The 21,585-nt window shown below is 36.6% G+C and overlaps 4 protein-coding genes across 4 annotated transcripts; all 4 read left to right on the forward strand.

Moving 5' to 3' along the window:
* Positions 1–1,596: 1,596 nt before the first annotated feature.
* LOC131786631 (neurocalcin homolog) lies at positions 1,597–11,785 on the forward strand. The gene is made up of 2 exons (XM_059103688.2): positions 1,597–1,715; positions 9,841–11,785. Exon 2 carries the CDS (start codon positions 9,857–9,859, stop codon positions 10,439–10,441), a length of 585 nt encoding a protein of 194 aa, XP_058959671.1. The 5' UTR covers positions 1,597–1,715; positions 9,841–9,856; the 3' UTR covers positions 10,442–11,785.
* On the forward strand, positions 1,742–8,491 carry LOC131786629 (neurocalcin homolog). Its single transcript, XM_059103687.2, has 2 exons — positions 1,742–5,266; positions 7,311–8,491. Exon 2 carries the CDS (start codon positions 7,319–7,321, stop codon positions 7,910–7,912), a length of 594 nt encoding a protein of 197 aa, XP_058959670.1. The 5' UTR covers positions 1,742–5,266; positions 7,311–7,318; the 3' UTR covers positions 7,913–8,491.
* A 1,845-nt stretch (positions 11,786–13,630) lies between the features above and the next one.
* On the forward strand, positions 13,631–14,666 carry LOC131786632 (neurocalcin homolog). The gene is made up of 2 exons (XM_059103689.2): positions 13,631–13,773; positions 13,875–14,666. Exon 2 carries the CDS (start codon positions 13,885–13,887, stop codon positions 14,461–14,463), a length of 579 nt encoding a protein of 192 aa, XP_058959672.1. The 5' UTR covers positions 13,631–13,773; positions 13,875–13,884; the 3' UTR covers positions 14,464–14,666.
* A 2,306-nt stretch (positions 14,667–16,972) lies between these two features.
* LOC136278988 (tubulin polyglutamylase complex subunit 1-like) lies at positions 16,973–21,478 on the forward strand. Its single transcript, XM_066162315.1, is given in 10 exon segments — positions 16,973–17,065; positions 17,195–17,285; positions 17,382–17,512; positions 18,454–18,480; positions 18,483–18,516; positions 19,467–19,582; positions 19,847–19,900; positions 20,250–20,331; positions 20,771–20,828; positions 21,389–21,478. Coding segments are annotated over 10 exon segments (771 nt in total). The 5' UTR covers positions 16,973–16,977.
* The last annotated feature ends 107 nt before the right edge of the window (positions 21,479–21,585 follow it).

The raw sequence follows: 21,585 nt of genomic DNA on the forward strand, positions 1-21,585 counted from the left end.
ATTGTGTTTATTTTCCAAATAAATGACTCTCTCTCCGTTTTAATTAACAGAGTGTAATTAACTTTGCATCTCATACTGATCTCTCTTTAAATTGAATCGTTTCTTTGCTTTATGGAGAAAGCTTTGCGGGAAAAAATTCGCTCCTACGCGAATTTGATAGAAGTTTCTACGTGCCACGGTTTGACACACACACGTATTAATTAAATATGCTCAAGGTCTCTTCAATTCCAAAATTAATTACCTCAGCACCTTTCTCGATAAAATCTTACAAAAAATTTGCGCAAATGCATATTTGACACCAAACGTAGATAACTTCTAAGTGCTTGCGAATTTGCATTTAATAATGATTAAAACAGAAATGAATTCACGATAAAATGTATTTACAGACTTATGTGTATACATCCGTCTTCACTTAAATACCGATTTGTTTCTACTCCATCAAGTGAATTTTCCGTTAGTCCTTAGTCCAAAGCTTCTTAAATCGGTGGAAGCCACAAGGAATTTAACCTATACAATATTTTTTGTTGTTGGGCGGGCAGGAGTGGGCGAACGACAAGATTTTCCCTCGGGGTCATCAAATATTGCACGAACGAGTCTTGCAGACAGTGCCCTACCGCTAGCCAATTTTGCTAGCCAAGTTCTAATAAAAATCGTTTCCTTTTTCCTCCCTTGAGTATCAATTCGCTGATCAGCCGATGTAAAAGCGAAAATCGCACAGTAATCTGATAACTGAATTTCCTCTTTTTGTCCGTTTTCGACAAATTTTAATATTTGACAGACCTCCAGGCATAACAATATTTTCTTTGTTGACGACAAAAACAGATCGCAGATTACCTTTTTGGAGCTGGCCAGGTGGTCATTTTCAATATTAGATCGAGGCAAACGTGCAGACAACGCGAACATGTTTTAATCACATACTTTGAGTGAAGTGAACTCCTTTTAAAAATTAACAAACACAACCGATGAAAAAGGTAATTTAATTTTTGTTGTAAATGTACGACTCGTCTACATTTCAATTTCGATCGCACACTGCACAATGTAAAAAAAAAAGTTCTTTATCATAGATTTACTTCAGGAGTCGTGTAGCGAGTATTTTATCATGTTTATAGCTTGCCTTAATTATAAACTGAAACAAAACCAGATGGATGCTTATCAATGATACTTTTAAAAAACCCGAAATAAAAATTGAACAGTGACTCTTTATTTGTACATAAACAATAGAAGTCGAACGAAATTCACCCCAATTTTTACAAAGCTGATGGGAATTCTTCCTAAGTTTGTTCGTCTACAACTAATTGACTTGTATGGAAGCTGGAGGCTTCAGTCGAAACGAAATGCCTGCAGGAGAATTTCTATGGAGACTTTATTTTTGATCGCCCTTAATATTGTTGTTTGTCAAAATCTATGAATGAGTTAAACATTTGGAATTGTCAACTGCACGATTTCTAAAACATAATTTAATGCTGCTCTTATTAATAAAATCCCCTATTGTTTGACGGGAAAGCTTTGCTTTTGGATGTTCAGATTACAGCATCGTAAAGTTTTCGTTCTTTTTCGCTTGACTGCCATCTTTCGCGTGATTCTTCCATCGCGCGAGATTGCCGTTTTACACGCATGCGTCAAATTCTCTGTGACGTCATAGAGTCACGGTCTTACCTTCGTTTGTGGCTGTAATCTGTACGCAAAGTCGGTTTGGTAGAAGGTGCGTTCTTTAGGTGAGTAATTTCTCGGTTATTTTAATCTCAGACAACTAAGAACAGTTTTATTTGCCACTTTCTAGAGGTAGAAGTATTTTAAACCAACCCTATTTTGCAAAAATTGGGCATTCTTGCTCAATTGTCCTTTACGCAAAACCTAATGTTTGTTGTTAAATCAAGCGACTTCTGGCAGCACTTTAGCCACCTGCACACACCATTTCCTTACGAGCCGACCTGAATGCCTTCAACGAGCGAGTGGAAGTCAGCGAAGCAAATTTGTATTTTTTTTTTTTCCCGACTAATTGAGGTATTTCGCCGCGAATCGTCAAGGCTAAATTCGCTTTTGAATGTATAGCTTAAGATGAGATGATAGGATTTGGGTGCTTGAGCGCTTGTTCCCTTCGAAGGGAATTCAAACGACAAACAGTGCCCTCCTCCAGCTGTTTCAGATCTCTTCTCGCGTTTTATTTACTGGCAAAAAAAGGGCATAAAATTTCCATCACCGAGAATGGGCTAACAAAACCATGAGTTGTTTGAATTACGCGACAAAGAGGTTCGCGAGGCGCTCCTTACGTTTGTTGACATGTTTAATGTTTTATACATGCGAAGCGTTCGGCTCTCCAGGAGGAAATGTAGCTCGATTAAATCCAAAACGGAAGGTTTTCCCTTCTCATACTGAAATTTGATTCAACAAAAGCGTCAATGGTAAAGCGCGCAAATCAATTGGGATTGCCGTTTAAAGTCTAGTTGACTAGTGAAAAGTAGCAGGGTACGCATTGCGTAAAAAATCGATCTACTTTTGAGGATTTGTGGTATAGTCACTTAGCGGCATCAAGATGAGAAGTTTCTGGTAAATCGTGCTCTCGTATTGTACCTACGCATATGCATCCTTTAGGTGCTCCCAGGACAATTCTGGGCATCTTGGTACCTTTTGGGATCGAAGTATTGTTTCTACGCTACATCTTCTAGACCGTGTCTAATGAATTATTAAAAATTATGATCGAAAAGAGCTCTGTTTCAACGGGAAAGGTGTAGAGACTGCGTTTAGCGCCAACAGGGATTAGGGAGCGAAAAATTGCTTTATTCAGTCCCTAACCTACTCGCTTACAGGTGCCAAAAGTCTAAAGTAGCTTAAATTTGGATGTCAGATATGTGCAACATTAATAATGTGTTCGAGTGGAACGTTCAGAGATTGTTTGTGTAAATACCAAAGCAAGAGTTTTTACCATTAAGTAGATATGGGTTCTTTCGGTAATTTTTAGCAGTGCTTTGCACATGCGATGCCTAATGTAACGTATTATGCGTTTTGGAAGATATTTTCAATATGAATAATTTATTACTGTAATGTTTCCTCGACCCTTTTTCTCCTACCGTGTGCAATTTCCACACTTCTTGGAGATGAAACTTTGCAAAGGGCACGTACGAATCACTATAATACTGTATGGTTTTTATCGTGCTCAAGAAAAGAAAATGTTACCTAAATCTTTTTCATTTTATGAGTTTTACCTCCCTGCTGACCTCAAAAATAGGTTCACCACAAAAGAATATTGTTATAAGCTATGTGTTATATTCCAAAGTTGTCATGGTTTTTTTTCCAGATGAAATAAATAGCAGCAGGTTTCAACTTGATCTCTTTTTGGTTTTGTGTGTCTGCTGATGGCTCCTAATTCTTTTGTTATTGGGTTCCCAATCTGTCTTTCATTTTGCTTTAAACAGATAATTTTTTTATATCTGACATCAATGGGTGGCAGAGGACATATATTATGGCCATCAAGGTGTGACGCCTTGGTTTGGTTTCCTTGAACCTTGTGCTCTAAATTTGTTTCCTTGGGTAAAGGGCTTCATCTAAAATTGTGACTTTCTCTGAGGTTGTCTTGTGAGTGAACACATCCCTGTTTGTAAGAAAATAGTTAGAAGATTTAATCTATTTTAGATTAAACAAAAGATGACATTGGGACCTGAATATGTTTGACATGTAGTAAGGTTTATTTGTGGTTATGAGTGTGGGTGAGTTTTTTCCCAGGATGGTTTCTACTTCTGTCATCTCACTTTGTCTTTTACTCTACAGTAATTATTGCTGCTCTCACTTAATTATCATTAAGAAACTTAATTTTGAAAGTCAAAAGATTATGGTCTCAAAAGAGAAATAAATTGCCTGGCTTAAGTGTTTCCACATATGAATTAGCATTTGAATAACATTACAGAGTCTTCCTTTGTTGGTATTCTCTTAACCAAAAGTGCAGTTTATCTAGGTGAAAGTTAATTTAAATATAGAAAGGGTCAAATATTTGGCTATTTCCTGTCTGAAAATTTTTCATGGTACAGAGTTAGTTACCATTAATTTTGCAAAGTAGAGTTGATAAAAGAAATACAAATTATCCAAGTTTCTCCGAGCTAGTGACATGCATTTATGGAGAATTTTTTTCTCATGCATTCCCTAAGGAAAATGTTTATTATGCTATTGTGTTATCAATATCTGCAAACTAACTGATAACCACTACTCTTGACATATTAAGGCCATCTAAAACTAGGTCCATGACTAGCTCTTCCTTGTTCGAAAATGCAAGGAATGCAGAAAAAGAATGGTATAGTCTGTAAAAGAAACTATTATCAGATTCTGCACATACCTCCTTCTTCCCCCCTTTCCCACCCGCCCCCATCCAAACTTGTCTTTTTTTGTTTATGAGGTTATTGGAACAAGCAGGTATTTTCTGAAGTTGAAGGTATAGCAGTGCTTCATGTTAAAGGGCAGGTCTGATAATGAATGCTATTTGAAGGTGTTTAGTGAAAAGATTCATAGAATTCTTTTATTTTAAAAATGGCGCAGTCAAATCTGACTTGTGGGTAAGACTGCTCTTCAATGAATGTTAGTCTTTGAAGTAATAACATATCCGCTAATGGTAAAAACTCTTGGAATGTAGGAATGAGGGTCAGTTATTTTCTGTTTCTCTGTCTTTTTATGTCAAGTCAAAATCAAGACCCTGTTGCTTACCAAATGCTTCATTTGTGTTGTCAATAGCAACTAAAAAGTGATTTTAGAATGTTCTTTGTTGTATCCTGGCTATTCTCTAAGTAGAGTATTTTTTTAGGAGATATCCATCTTTTCCCATTTGGAGCTTTTCAGTTACCACAAAATTCTGGTAGGTTTGATGGAAAAATGTTTGAAAAGCAAATGTTGGAAAAGTAAATGATTTAAAAGAATGAAGAGAAGGGAATTTAGCAGTTGCCTGGACTATCAACTAGTATTACAAAACTTGTTAATGTCTTATTAGCACTTCACCGTCACATTTTTGTTTGTTTTTGTTCCTTTTCTTTGATTTCATTTTGATTTAATCACTACTTGTGTTATCAACCAACTCCAACAATGCTGTAATCTTCTTGCATTGGTTTTTGTGGAGGCTAATTATTTGAGGGTGTTAGAAAGTGTACAACTGACAGAGTACTTATCAGCACACGACGTGAATATCTATTGAAGAATACTGAGACCTCACTTGGAGCACATGGACTTTGTTGGGCAGTATTTCTCTGGAGCAATTGTTATAAAACTCCACTTGTCACAACAGTTTATGGTATGTACTACACATTCATTTGTTTACTTTATTTATTTTTCTTTTATCTGCATCTCTATCTAACACATTTTTTTTCTTAACCAGCAATCATAACTGCATACGCTATTATTTTTCAATTTTTTTACATGTTGCTTTTGGAGATGGTTCTTGTGCACCATAAGAAGCATCAAAGGGGAAAAGTTGGGGTTGATCAGGAAAACAAAAAATTTAACTTATAAAAATAACACTTTTCATAAAAAATTTCTGTCTAGATTAGCTTTAACTTGTATTTTTGGCAAACGACATCAATATAAGATGGCCCAGTGTAGACTGTCATCATGAAATTAAATGTTTAATCTTGAAGTGATTTTTAAAAATATGAGTTGCTGAATGTAAATTCGTACTTGGAGTTTAAAAATATTTGTTGGTACATGTTTTCAGATGTGTCCGTCTAAAATGTTGTAGAATTACCTAAGTGCTGTTGCCTGTATTAAATCAAGTTCCCAAATTTTTGCATGTTCTTTCGCCATCCTAACATGAGACAAAATTTTCCTATATTTGTTTTCATGGATCTAATATACATGCATTTTAAATTGTTTGATAAGTTTGATATGATATAAATAACTGGCAAGGCTCTATCACCTTTATAGTTGCAAAATAAAATCAACTGAAGACATTACAGTCATAATTTATGAGATTTGATATTGATATTGTAGCACAAATTCTTCTTTGATTTTCTAGTTTATACTTGAAGTAGTCATAAATACTAGCAACCAAGTACTAACTGATAAAAGAGTAGCAGACTATAGTGTTTTTCCCCCAAAAACAAAACTTACAGTGTTTTCCTAGGCCCTTCCTGTAAGCACTTATTTTTTCCATAAATTACTTTTTGTAATAATTAGTGAAGGTCTGCCATCAAATTTATAGCAAGAAGATTGATTCAGTAATTTCCTTGATGTTCTGCTCAAGTAACCAATTTTTTTCAAAAAAATGTTCAGCTATGCAAGACAATGATTATCTTCATAATATCTGCTACTTTAATCTTTAAATTTTCAGATCAGAGAGTCTGAAAAGAATTTAATGAAGTAGTCTCCTATTTTGGAGACAAATGAATGTTTTTGTGTCACATATAGCTATAATTGTTGATGTCATAATTCTCTTTTTTAGAAACTTGAATGTTTTGTTTTTCTTAAGCTGTCTACCTGCCACACTAGGAATTGTGTCCATTTCATTAAGTTTGCATAAATTATTAATTAGGATTGAACTTCCTATTTTGAAGATATACCTTCACTAACAATGTTATCTATTTTTGGAATCATTTGCACTGAAATTGTTTGACAATGCTACAATAGAATTTGCTGTGGAGCCTTTTGAATTATGAATACTGATTGATTTGATTTTAAGGACATTTAGAAGGCTAAGCTAATTTTCTGTGTGAAACATTGGTATAATTGTACTTAAAAGGTTGTGGTCACCTATCATGGTAAAAAATGATGATACTTTTGTATTGTCATTTGTTTGACATTTTAGCCATTTCCAATGTGGATCACATTGAAGTATGCTGCTTTAAGTGATGCACAGCTAGTTGATCTTATTACCTAAAAAAGACCGGCAGTAGACTGCTGTTAGAAGGCTCTAATATACAACTGAACTAAATACATTGGAAGACTAATGTTAAATTATATCTTGTTAAGTTTTAAGTCTCTGGAATAGCTTTGCTTTGAAACTCAGTCAGCCTTGAACTCAATAACTGTTTATAAAATGTTATTGTATTTAAAGGAAAAAACCAATCAGACATAAGATAACCAAACTGCAATCAGCAACAATAATCAATTTGTGGATTTTTAAGGTTTACTTGCATGTTCTAAACATCCTTGTGATTGATCAGAACATAATAATAACCTATCAGTACCAAATCAAAGTGTCTGTGGTTTTCACAGTGAGATGAAAATTATTATAATGGTTTATTTTAATTGCTGTGACCGAAAATTTGAAGAAAAGTTGGTGATTGTGATTTCTTAATTTATATTTTAAGGCTAACACTTATTTATTTCTGTGCCTTTAGAGTAAATAATGGGCAAACAGAACAGTAAGCTCAAACCAGAAGTGTTAGCTGACTTAAAAGAAGAAACAGAGTTCTCTGAGGGGGAACTCAAAGAGTGGTATAAGGGATTTTTGAAGGACTGCCCTACTGGACATCTCACTGTAGAAGAGTTCAAGAAAATCTATGGCAATTTCTTTCCTTATGGAGATGCATCTAGGTTTGCTGAGCATGTGTTTCGTACATTTGACAAGAATGATGATGGCAATATTGATTTCCGTGAATTCATGGTTGCACTGTCGGTGACATCTCGTGGAAAGCTGGATGACAAATTAAAATGGGCTTTCAGCATGTATGACATGGATGGTAATGGTTACATTTCTAGGGAAGAAATGTTGGAAATAGTCAAGGCTATTTATAAGATGGTAGGCACTGTTATGAAAATGCCAGATGATGAAAGTACACCAGAGAAACGTACTGACAAGATTTTTAATCAAATGGATACAAACAGTGATGGAAAACTTTCTCTTGAAGAGTTCATTGCTGGGGCCAAGAATGACCCATCCATTGTGCGTCTCCTGCAGTGTGATGCCACAACTTCCACAGCTCAACCACCTGTAGGATGAATACAGAAATGTAACCGATAAAAAAGTATTATAATTCAAAATGCAACTTGAATATCTGCTTGATGCCATTGTAGTGTAGAATACCTATACCTTGCTTGCTAGTTCCTTGCTATAAGTTTCCTCTTTTAGCAGTGGGTATTTAGAACATTGATAAATTACTATTTATACTTACTATAATTTCAGTCATAATGCTGATATTTGAGTTACAAGTGTACGTAATTCTCAAAAGAAAATTGTATTTGATATATATAATGACAGCCTTTTTTAAGAGGGGGAAGATAGACATTGTGAATTGTGTTATGAGGTTGATTTTTTTCAATTACTATTTATTTTATGCATGTATTTAATTCATGTTCCTGCTGTGTACCTCGGGAAATAATGTTATGTATTGGAGTCTAAGCATAAGTGAAAATGGACCAGCATACTTAACATGTCATGTGTTAATTAGTAAGAAAAAAGAGAGCTCCACACTCTGAATACCTTTGGAGCTTCAGAAAATTGTTGAAAATTTGTTTTCACCCACTTATTTGTGGCTTGTAAATGTGGATTTATGAAATAAAGCACTACAGAAACATGTAATTGGTTTTTTCTCTTTCCATAAGTTACTGCAATAATTTTAATCTGACTTACACTGTTTTGTTTTTTGCAGTTGTACTGTAATATTTATTTAATACTTATTTCAGGATTGTCCTCTTTTGTTTTGACTCCTTAAGGGGTGAAAACAAAAACGTATTTGTAATTGTTGAGTTACTTTGGACACAAGCTTCAAAGTCAGCTCTTTATTAACTAAATGTTGATGCCAATTACAGACTGTTTATATTGCAAACATGTATTGAAGTACTTCCTTATTTGTTGTTGTGTATTATCTCAAGCACTTGGGGATTTATTTGTTACTTGTAATTAATTACTCACTATCCTCTATGGTATGATTCTTCCTTCAATCTTTGCACAAGCACTGGTAAATAACCTCACCAACTTTTACTATATTAACTTTCCAGCAGTGAACGTTTCCTAATCTCTCTCAATTTGGGCAACCAAGTACAAAGATTGTAAAAAATTGGATAATCCAAGATTTTTAATTACCGTTTAGTGTTGCACGGCAACACCCAAACATGAGTTTGCATATCCTTTATACCGTTCTCTTTACATTTCCTACGGTGCTGATAAAAAGAATTTGTTTCACAATTAAGAGCTTCTTTTGTTTATGATCACTTCACTTATTCTTATGGCTTAAATGTTTGATTCAGGTGTGATATTGTACGGAGAAATTAGATGCTTATCACTCTTAAGGTCTAAGGGTTAAGGTTAAATGTAACTAGGTCATTTCTTTTTTTCTGTTGAATATCAAGTTGACTTAAGTTGTCATTTGAATGGTTGCACACCAGGGTTTCATTAAAAAATTTTTTGTTTTTTTAGTTTTTAGTTAAAAGAAAGAAAAGTACCGCATAAGACTTCTTGGGTTTTATCAAACTTTATTTTTTCATACTTCCGCTGATTTGAAATACTCGACGAGTTTAGTGGCTTTGCTCAGGTGATGTAAGGACTGTTCCTTTAAACAACTTTGTGCTAGAATGTTTCTGACAAATGAAATATACAGAACATAAAAGGAACAATAAATGAGAGTGTAACTAACTGTTAACAGCGGTTGTAATCGTGATCAAATTAACCCTCGTACCTAAGCTTGAAAGTCAGGTGTCACTGCTGGGTGCACGGGTAACAAACACTTTTCTTCTCACTTCAACAAAGTCTGACCATAATTACTGACGCCGTCAACTTCATCTGCTCTCTTACTAACCCAACTCACCGCTGACGTGCACCAACCATCCAAGATGCGTGGGATTCGCCTGTTCACCTGTACTGCTCTTGTGTGACTGTCTCACATTTGATGATGTACTGGTTTAACTCAGTTGCCCTCCACCCTTTTACAGGTTTCGCGCGTGAACAATGGGCAAACAAAACAGCAAACTCAAGCCCGAAGTATTGGCGGATCTTAAAGAGAACACGGAGTTTAATGAGCATGAGCTACAGGAATGGTACAAGGGCTTCCTCAAGGATTGCCCGAGCGGTTATCTCTCTGTGGAAGAGTTCAAGAAAATCTATGGTAACTTCTTCCCGTATGGTGACGCATCCAAGTTCGCAGAGCACGTATTCCGCACGTTCGATAGCAATGGCGACGGCACCATCGACTTCCGTGAGTTCATCTGCGCTCTGTCCGTGACGTCGCGCGGAAAACTCGAGCAGAAGCTTAAGTGGGCTTTTAGCATGTACGATTTGGATGGTAACGGTTTCATCTCCAGACAAGAGATGCTGGAAATCGTCAAAGCCATCTACAAGATGGTGGGCTCTGTTATGAAAATGCCCGAAGACGAGAGCACGCCAGAAAAACGGACTGAGAAGATTTTTAAGCAAATGGATAAAAATTTGGATGGAAAGCTATCTCTAGCCGAGTTCATCGAAGGGGCCAAGAGTGATCCATCGATCGTGCGCCTACTCCAATGCGACCCTGCTCAAGGATCTTCGGGAGAATAGATTTCATTTGAATTGTTTTAGTGTTGACTTTTAGTCTTCCTTTCCCATAGAGGAATGTAAGTTTCGTCTCATATCTTGGTTAAACTCGTGATAACTTCCTTTTAAGATATTTACTCTCTTAACACTTTTCTTCACTGACAAGCCAGCCAATCAAGAGAAAGCTGCTTTTTCCTTAGTTACACGCATAGATTGGGCCGAGCATGTCAAGTTTATTGAGCACAGCTGACCTCTTTTGACGCGGGCAGTCAAAAGCTAGGTTCTTGGCAGATTTGAATCGGCGCATTTAGCCTTCTAAGAGGAGCAGTTATAGATAATTTTTGTCGATGCACGATTTGTTGTATATTTTAGGGTAAGTTTTTTAGATCGAAAGTTGTTTCATTGTCTACAAAGACAGCCTTACAGAGAGAATTCATCCCTTTTCTTTTTCCTTCGAATCAAATGGTGATTTAAAGAGCAGAGTTTCGATCACTTAAAGAGAGCTCGCTAGTGGAATATTTATTTATTTATTTCTATGATTGGTTTGTGGCAGATAAGCACTGATGGAGAATATGTTTTTCTTCTTGGTGTTTACCAGTGTCTTTTCTAATGTATCGATGGAAACTCTCGACTTGAAATAGGAAAGAAACCAAAGAACAAAACACAATTTCTTTAACTTTGTTGCTTGTTAGTGTAGCAATGTGTTAATAGTCCTTTACTTATTTACTTTTTTGGCTTCGAGAACTTAGGAAGGTAAAGAAATGTCTGCGAACATTTTGACCTATCATTGCAGTATAGATATGACAGTCAACGCCCCAAAATTTTGAGGGAAAATTCCATTTTGTTGGAGAAACGGGCTTCCTTTCCATAGCAGTTCTCAAGCATCCTTGCTGATGCACCCAATTTTCGGCTTGGTGGTAATGTCTTCTCATCGGTCAGCTTTTGGAGCTGACGAATCCTTACGAATGTAAACCGAGGGGGTGATTGCATTTTCGCATAACGGTTTTTATGTGCGGAAGGTAATATGTTTTCTGATAAGGCGTGCCATAAAACAGAATATTGTTGATAGGCTGCTCATGAGAAGTGAACGTCCTTGAAGGGCAGATATGTTATTAAAGTATGAATGGACTAGAATATTGTTTCTCATAAAGAATGTGGACGGTTAACTCAATACTTAAGTTAGTTCTAGTTGTTTCATTTAGTGTCTTAACTTAACTTAATGAATATTTTGTCATTACAGTGTACGTCGCTGTCCAGCAATACTTAGGTTAACTTTTTCTGTAAAGTTCCACTAGTCGAAAAGGGAAAAAAATTAAAAAGGTCTATGAATTGTTAATGACAAGCAGACCTTGCGTTGCAGACTTAGAAGTATTGTTTTAAAGGAATTCTTCGTTGTTGCCTCCCTACATCTTAAAGTCTAGAAGGTGGAAGGTATCTTTTGATTCCACTGCTTTTGCCTTGGTTTTATTGCGCACACTGTTTAGACTTCAGAGCTTCTCTTAAGTTATGACTTTACAGAAGTAGCCAAATTCTGCTGATTTCATTGATCTTGTCTTTGTCAATGAGAGTGGTGAGAAAAATATATTGAAGCGTGTAGAAGGGAACCCTGACGTGTGAACACTTCGACTATTAGTGTTTCGATGAACCCTTTAACCTCAAATGTCCGCTCGGTGAATGTCTCTTCTGACTGCCTACGTTACCTTGTAAATTTGACAAAGAATTTGACGTTCAAACTCGTGATAAACTTGTCCATTTACAAAATCTTTTCGCAGGAAATTTATTGAAATCCCAAGGATAAGTCAAAGCTAAACACTTCAGGGAGTAAAAGCCCTTAAATTGGCATCTTTTCCTGCGTCTAATCGCTGAATTTATTTCTTCCTTTTTTTTTGGGAATGATGAAAATGTATCAGTATTCGCGTCAACTTCCATGTCTTCACAACACAACACTTCAGATAGTAAAAGCCCTTAATTGGCATCCTTTCCTGCGTTTAATCGCTGAATTTATTTCTTCCTTCTTTTTTTGGGAATGATGAAAATGTCTCATTATTCGCGTCAATTTCCATGTCTTACCTCGCCCCACCCTATGTCACACATGGCCCCCCACCCTCTGCACCTGTGAATTAATACCTCGGACTACAGGGGTCTTGCAGGTGAATGCAGAAAGATCCTCTTATAAACGATTTAAAAGCTAACTGAGTGCGGTTAGATCGTTTTGTTTTTGTCGGCCGTCGCTTTTGAGATCATTCGATATGCTTGTGCATTAAAACGATACAGATACCGTGTTTATGTTACGGTAACCACAAATTAGGCAAATTCATGATTTGGTCCATGATGATGTCTAGGCTGAAGGCTTGTTTTAAATTATCTTTTCGAGAAATTCATTAAAAAAGAATTTGTTATGGCTAAACTTGACAATGGTTTAATGGAATTTAAAGTTTAAAAGCATCAGCATTACTTAGTCTCCACTTCCCTTGATTAGTTGCAATGCGAATCCTTACGAAGATAACATCTACGATCGCTTATTTTCAGGCTTGTTGTTCTGATATACTCTTCCGTGGTGTAGAGATTATACGGCAAGAGAATGACGACAGACCGCATTTTAATTATTACGTGGCAAAGACAAGTGATTTTTAAGATTTTCCCGTGTTCCCCTATTTTCCTACGCAGGTTATTATGCTAGTAAATATATGTAAAGAACATTCAGGTACTCATTGTGAAGCTCGGTCTATTGCATTTATAAAATAACCAACGCAGTCAACGATGGGCTTTTGTACCAATCAGAGCTTACGTACCCTCTCAGTTATTTTGTAAATGTGAATACATCAGACTTGTTTGCTCAACATAACACATGGGTTCTTTGTTTAAAATTACAAATTAACTTAGCGGTGTATGTATGTCGAAAACAAACAATGGGTTTTGGTTTTGAGTCTTCACAGTAGGCAAACTCTGTCTGGATCAGGCATGAAAGTTTTTGTGAATTTCATTTGGTCATGCGAAGAGACAGAAAAATATACACGGATCCCGTCTTTTCTTCGGTCTTATACAAAAGGATACTCTGTAAAGAATTTATGTAAACGAATCTGACAAAATTAAGAATAAAGGTAACAATTAATATTTAATATTAAATCTTGTGCTTCGCTTGGAGCAGTTTTCTCTAAATTTAAATTTTCGACTCTGCGGTATTTGCATTACAATGACACTTTTAAAATTCTTCCTCCTGGAACGGCGCTGTTTCTGCTTTCACCTCCTAAGGTTGAGAGAAAGTGAATCGTAATAGGTTTTTTTTCTTTCTCGGTCGTAATTCGTAAAATATCTGGTGTACGTTCGTGGTGAAGTGAAAACATTACATATCTCAGGTCTGTGAAAACACAAACGAAATACAAAGTATTGTGGATGTAATATTGTGAATGAAAATTCATCAATTCACCGAGACGCTGTCTTTTGATTTGTCTCGCAGGTGCTGAGAGATGGGGAAACAAAACAGTAAGCTTCAGCCGGAGCAAATTACCGACCTTGTTCAACAGACGGAATTTAACGAACAAGAACTACAGGAATGGTACAAAGGTTTCCTCAAGGACTGCCCCAGTGGTCACCTTACTGTTGAAGAGTTCAAGAAAATCTATGGAAATTTTTTCCCGTACGGCGACGCGTCAAAGTTTGCGGAGCACGTTTTTCGCACGTTTGATAAGAACGAGGATGGTACGATCGACTTCCGTGAGTTCATTTGCGCTTTGTCGGTGACTTCGCGCGGAAAACTCGAGCAGAAGCTGAGATGGGCGTTCAGCATGTACGACTTAGATGGTAATGGTTACATTTCCAAAGAAGAAATGCTGGAAATCGTTAGGGCCATTTATAAGATGGTGGGATCTGTGATGAAAATGCCTGAAGACGAGAGCACGCCAGAGAAACGAGTCGAGAAGATTTTCCAGCAAATGGATAAAAATCTGGATGGAAAGCTCTCACAGGCCGAGTTCATCGAAGGAGCCAAAAGCGACCCCTCAATTGTGCGCCTACTGCAATGCGACCCTGCTGGGGGCTCCGGCTAGGCTTGGAACATAATTAGATTGTGAATAGCAGCTATTGTATTATCTTGGCCGAAAACTCTTAAATATGCTTTCTGTCCTTTAGTCAAGAGTAGCACCCCCAGTTTTGCGCTTACACTTACTACCTTGAAATTGGAGTGATGGCTTTTTTACATGGTTAGGTACTTAGTATTGAGTGAATAAATGATCTAGACCCTCTCAGAGGATTATTTGCGTTGCTTGGTGTATTACCCGCTGCTTAGAAGTGCTTCCTTTTTAACATTAGTTCAAAGTAGCTTTTTGAGAAATTTTTCATTCGTTTATCTGTGAGCAATCCGTGGTCTCCTTTATATCAGACTAATTAAACAACCTTGTCGCGATTATTGGTAAATATTCGGGTCGTGTGTTTCACAATGAGTCTGATAATTTTCTTGTAACGAGAAGATTTTTGGCCGACAAGTTGTAAATAAAATACTTGTAGGAAGCGTGACCTGGCAGAGAAAAAAATAAAATCTTAAACGGAAAAGAAGAGGAAAACCATCATGCTTTCGCTCTTAAAATGTTCCATTAACTCCCTTTCAGATACGGTTAAGGACAACCCTTTTTTTTCTATTAAGAGAGAGGGCCCAGATTAAGTTGTGTGCAAGTTTGGTAACAAAGAGGCTACTTGTGTTTTTCTGTGTAAACTTATCTTTGAACAAAGATCTGTTACCACATGAAATCGGTTTTCCCCAAATTCACTCTTAAACGATTTCTCACACTTTCCACCAGAAAAAACCAGCACAAGATAAGTTAGACGACATTACGACAAAAGGAAAACCTTAAATTCCTTCGGAAGCTACTCTCTGTATCGGTTATATTTCACTAATTTGTGTAAGGTATCACTTCTAACTGAGGTCGAAATTAAACCTCAGTTCTCATTCTCCAATAGTAAGGCAGACAAATTTCAAAAGGTAATATTTCGATTGGTACCTCCTGCCTTCTTCAGAACGTGCTATGATAAAGCACTGATCACATGATAAGAAGAGAGGACAAGGGCAGTTCGACCTAACTTCATTGTAACTTCAATGCATCCAAAACAAACGGTCAACGGTTACACCTCGAAGGTGATAAGAAGAGAGGACAAGGGAAGTTCCACCTAACTTCATTGTAACTTCAATGCATCCAAAACAAACGGTCAACGGTTACACCTCGAACGGGATCACTGCGTCCCTTTTACACCACACCGCACACTGAAGTTGGGAAGGACAGTCGAGGGACGGATTTTTACTGGGATACCTGTGGTAGCCCAGTCATAAAATGCCTTTGTTTTTTTGTCGTCTTTTTTTTTCCTCCGCCACAAAATGGAAAAATTGCGCAATAGTACCCAGTGGTCATTGGGCCCTCAACACCATGACAACTAACTGTGATCCAATGAGGGTGAAGGTGTTCACATGCTGATCACATGTTATCTTGATGATCATTGACGTTGTCATGCACGGACAGGTCCGGGTCACATGACGAACACGAGATTTTTGCTTAGAAAACTCTTTTGTCGGTCGTTTTGTATTTCAAGGTGTTCTGATTACGATCACCTGAAGCATTATAGCGCTCGAAATACAAACAGACGCATACTCAAGTCGTATTTTTCGCGGCCAATCCACACTAAAAGATGTTATTGAGCGGTAATTTTGGACTGGATTGAGTCGCGAACTGTGTATCCGTTGTAGTTTCTGGTGATTTCTGCCGTTTTAAGCTTGCTTTACCATCACTGTTATTCACATCATCTACTTTTGTTACGTTGTTAAAATCTGTACAGACATCACACAAACCAACTCGCGCACAAAGTAAGAAGAGTATATTGAAGGCTTGAAATTATATTACGATCGATTTTCATCAAGAAATGGGCCAGGAATTTTCTACAATAGTGCAAATAATCGTGAAGGCTGATCGAGGAAAAGCGATTGCGTGACGCTCGGTAAGCTGTAAGATGACATGTTATTATTTACCGGACGTAAAAACTCTTCAGATTCTCAGTCTGCATTTTGTACCCACTCTGCAGTCTCCAGTCTATATTTTGTATCCGGTCTGCTGACTGCATTTTGTACTAACAGGTATCTGTGGCACCAGTACAGTTTATTTTTGGTTACATTAATTCACACAACACACATAATCTACCACAAAATACCTGTGTGTGAGGTAATTCGACATTTTCGTTCTTTTCCACGTTAATACTCTTCTTTCCTTTTGTAAGAATGTAGACCACAAGTAATCCACCCACCCTACAAAAAATAACTCTTGCATGCATAGTATGCCTATGTTTTGAAATAGGTGTATGCCCTTAGCCAGACTTGAGCTCACTATTTCAGTATACTAATCCGACGCCCGTAGTATCACTACACTTGATTCCAAGGATCCAGTACCATCCAGGTATCCCAGTTACCCTGCTCACAGGGTCTAGTTTTCCCCAAAAATAGAACACTTATTTCTCTGTTCATGTACACTGAACTGAAGCATAACTTCAATTCCAGTCTTTCTCGACTTTGCAGAAAAACTAAAATGGCGGATAAAAAGCCTTCCAAAACAAATTTGTTTGATGATCGAGATTCTAAACCAGAGAAAACGGAGAGTCCTCTTGACTTTCTCTGTAAGTAATTTAAAGTGATGAAAGTAGGGTCATTTTTTTTTTTCGAAGCTGAAGCAAGATTAAAAGAATTTTAAGCTAACCTTAGAAACAATGATTTTAATCAGCATTTATTAAAAAATTATTTTGCAGCGCGCACTGGCATCACAAGTGACATCAAAGATGCAATAACTCTTATCATTGAAAACAGGCCTGAGGATCCAATCGCTTTTATGGCTGAGTTGTGAGTATCTTGATCCGCCAGCAGTGATTTACGAGTCTACAAAAATTGAAAATTTCATGTGTCCATTAACAACATTTTTTGAATGGTTGACTTAAGTTTTGACAGCCGCGCGATCACAACCACGGCCCTTGTGAAGGCCCATCAAAAACTGCTGCTAGTACATCATTCAAGACCATCTTTCCAAATCAACCTGGCAGCAGCCTATAACATCTTGAAACAACAGAAGAGTGAGTTGATAACGTAAATTGGCCACCGTAAAGAGTTTAAAAGCAGACGTTGGGTTTTGTGTGTGTGTGTTGATATGCAGAAAATGAAGCTACACTATTGGTCATCACCATATTCTCACCAACAGTGAAGCTCCATTTTCTGCATATAAACACAAACACAATCCACAGTTCCTCCAATCACTCTGATGAAGGACTAACGCTCAAAATGTCAGCTTTTAAACTCTTTACAGTGGTCAATTATCAAGGCAGTTGATGATACTTAATTACCCTGTTATACTTTCCCACCAACGTAGCACCACAATTTCTTTTGAAACTTATCCCCTTTATTTATATGTTTTACAAGTACATGACTTGAACAGTTGTAAAAGCTCTAAACCCTTAAACCCCCAGAAGTGATTTACATGTAACTTCTCCCTACAATATCCATACACTATCCAACAAACAGGTAATGAGAATACTCAAACTAATCAGGAAGAGGTTGAAGGGTTAAACCCTGAGAGACTGACAAACATCTAATTTCACCTTACAATAATACTGCTGAATCATTCATTAACCCTTTAACTCCCAAGATCTCATTAGTAATCCTTCTTACTTAGTTTGGAGAATTTGGAATTAAATGTGAATTGAATATTTTTCTTGTTTCTCATTACTTGTCTGCTTGATATTGTACTTATAGTGTAAGGAGAAATTCTGTCTTGGTCACTAGTGGGTCTTAGAGGGTCAAGATCATGGGAATATAGGGAATGATTGCCAACCTAATAAACTTCAATTGTTAAACAAATTCTCCTTCCAAGTACCATAGGAAATATATAGAGAAGAGTTTGGAGAATATAGATACTGATGTCAGGGTATAAAGTGTTAACCTGTGCATCGTGGGACAGACTTAGTCAAATTTTAAGTTAAAATAGACTAATTAAAAAATCGTTTCTTGTTTCTGTTAGATAGTAATGGTCTATGAGGACTTACTGGAAAACATACAATGATTTATTGACTCTATTATGCAAGTAAGGAGATCAAGTTATAACTTAAATCAGTGTTAGCTGGTTTTAAATATTTATCAGAATGCCATTTGTCCATCATCCTAACTATTAATTCACTATCATTGATATTTAAAATTTCTTATTTTTGTAGAACTGGTAAGTTTCAGCCATTACATAGGGGTCTCATAGGCTCTTTAATTAGCTAAAGGGAGCTTAAGTACAAAGGTTTTTGAGATGGCAGCCAGAAGTTAAAAGTTCTAATTCTTGCTGCTCATTACACCTTTCTGGGCAGCACAGTCTGGTTTAAAATGTTCAATTGTGAGAGATTATTCAGCGTTAATTGATTTCCGGTTGACTTTTTGCGATAAGTGACAGATGATTGAACAATAGGATCATATTATATATTTAAAATGAGAGAGACCAGAGCGTGAGACAGAGAACGGTGAGAGAGAGAGGGAGGTTAAGTTGATTTTATAAAATAAAACGTGAAGTTTCGGAACATAGCAGATTCTTTAGTCTCATTTCCGACACAATAACAACCTTGCAGCTGACACATTGGTGTCTAAGGGCTCCAGGAGTTTTATTCTTCTTTCAGTTGCTGTCCACATCTAAAAAAATGTCTCTGCTCAAGTTTTCTATTGTTTGTAAAAAGAACACCACATTCAAAAAGAGTATACTCAGTTTCACATCTGCTTTAGTAAAAACTTTCATTTCATGCAAGCTCAGGCTTGTCAACCTATGATATTAGTCTCAGGGAAAAATAAGAAAATTTTAAAAATAACCTTTGAGTATTGTGAGAAGAGAACACTAAATCTCAAAAGAAAACACACTGATGGCCAGAGGATGACAGAATTCCTAGAACATCCTTTTACTCTTAAACAGCAAACAAAATTATATCAACTAACTTGACTGGCAGAAAATATTTTAGGAGTAACTTGGAAATTACTTTATACTGAGTCAGTGCTCTGTTCCAGAGACTTGACCAGGGCAGAATCTGAACCTCTCCAAAAGCGAATCATGTGCTTTAGCCATGAGGTGATTCGCTTTCCAGTTTTTAAACTTGGAGTTTTATCCACATTTATATATCAAGGTAAGAGCAGTAATTCACCTGTGGATGCTTGATTACTACCAATGACAAACTGTAATGAAAGATGTCTTTTGTTTTGGGCACTTTTATATTGAAAGCTTTGTGCTACAGTTCCTAGATCTGAACTAGTTTCTGTGCAAGTTAATCATGTCTCTAGGATTTCTTTCTTCTCAAATTGACTGAATGCCACTTCTATACTGTACGTCTTTTGTTCTGAGTAGATGTCCAGTTCTAATAATGTTTTGCTCACAATTGATTCCTCTGTAGACTTTTTGAAACAAGCAGAATCACTGTACAGTGAGTTGGACTTAACAGGAAGAGGTGCACATGATTCACTTCTGGTTACTTTTTTCTCTTAACCCTTTACCTCCCAGAAATAATTAACAACTAACCTCTCCCTATAATATCCATCATTATCCAGCAAAAAGATAATGAGAATACCCAAACTTATCCAGTAGAAGTTGTCATCTTGATCTAACGCCAAATTCTTGTAAATGATTTAAAGGGAAATATGTAGCAGCTAGAAGGGAGGATTGACAATCAAATCATAGGTGTTAAAGGGTCAAGAGTGACTAACAAATTTCGTTTTACATCATCAGAACCATCATCAGAACCTTGTCACACAGGCAGGTGAACTGTAGAGCTGAAAATTTTTATAATTGTTTTGTAGGCAAAGCTGATAAAAATCTCTGTGAAGCAATTTTAAATGAGCTACGACAGGCAGTTGTCAAGACAACAGCTGATCCCATCAGGTCAGTAAAACAAAAACTTTTTTACATCTAAAATGCACTATGGTGGACACCAATATACTTCTACATAAAAGTGGCATGGATGATCATTAAAAATTTCCAATATTAGTCTTCTTTGATTGAAAGAGTGTGACAGGAGGATAGCCTTGTTGCTGCTCATTCTAGATTTGGAGCATTCTAGAACACTGTGATCAGCTCTGACTTATTTTCATATCAAACCCCAGACTATGCATGCACCACACTTACCTTGTGTGACCACTTTGTGGTTAAACAATTCCCCACTCACCCACCAGAGGGTGGGGGAAGTGGGATGTGTTATCATAAAGATGTGTGCATGGATGCTACAAGCCATGCCCTTTCATGTATCTTTCTTTTTATCAAGACAGTTTTTCTTTCATATATCAAGCTTGATACATGTTAATGAGTTTGTCTCTACTTGCAGTATCATTCACACTGGCTCCATGTTAAGTTCTCAACGACTCAATAAAGTAATGGCTGAGGTTAGTTGGCAAATTTTCATTTGAGTATTGTTAAAGTAATCCAAGTTGCATTTTGCCCTGTGATTGGTCTAGAAAATTTGTTCCATCCTTTCCGCCGATCAGATGCAAAAGTAAAACCAAACTTAGTCAATTGCTTTTCCTGCATTTGAGCAGTTTGGTTATTTTTCTTTTGAACTCCCATTAGTTTATAATGCTGTCATTCAATTTCTTTTTTTTTTTTTTATTTGGCCATTTTGGTTAGTTTTGTTTGAGCATAATGAATAATCACATAACACTAATTAAAAAAAAAAAAAGATGAAAATGGACACTTGAAAATTCTTAACCCTTTAACTTCCAGAAGTGAATAACATCAAACTTCTCCCTATAATATCCCTACATTATTCAGCAAACAGGTAATGAGAATATTTAAACTTATCAGGTAGGGGCTGCTATCTTGATCTAGCATCAAGTTCTTAACTAATTTATATGGAAATGTGTAGCAGCTAGAGGGGAGAATTAACAATCAGATCTTGGGAGTTAAAGCCAGTGTTTGAACAGTATCACTTTTTGCATTTTATCAGGCATTACTGAAGAGTGGAGCAATCAGTCAGTTGATGGGCGCTGACGAATTCATTGTAAGCGCAGCAGAAATCCTGCTTGAACAGGTTTGACCAGTTTTAAAGCATATCCATCAATAGCAAAAAATCCAGGATTTCTCTGATTTTACTTAACTTTGCTCTGTGATTGGTCCAGAAAACTCACGCCATCCTCTCAAGCA

This window comes from Pocillopora verrucosa, chromosome 2 (assembly GCF_036669915.1).
Source record: "Pocillopora verrucosa isolate sample1 chromosome 2, ASM3666991v2, whole genome shotgun sequence".
NCBI classification, from domain to species: domain Eukaryota; kingdom Metazoa; phylum Cnidaria; class Anthozoa; order Scleractinia; family Pocilloporidae; genus Pocillopora; species Pocillopora verrucosa.

Excerpts from the sequence above, each read along its gene's own strand:
- LOC131786629 (XM_059103687.2), top strand. The coding sequence starts at position 7,319 with ATGGGCAAACAGAACAGTAAGCTCAAACCAGAAGTGTTAGCTGACTTA.
- LOC131786631 (XM_059103688.2), top strand. The coding sequence starts at position 9,857 with ATGGGCAAACAAAACAGCAAACTCAAGCCCGAAGTATTGGCGGATCTT.
- LOC131786632 (XM_059103689.2), top strand. The coding sequence starts at position 13,885 with ATGGGGAAACAAAACAGTAAGCTTCAGCCGGAGCAAATTACCGACCTT.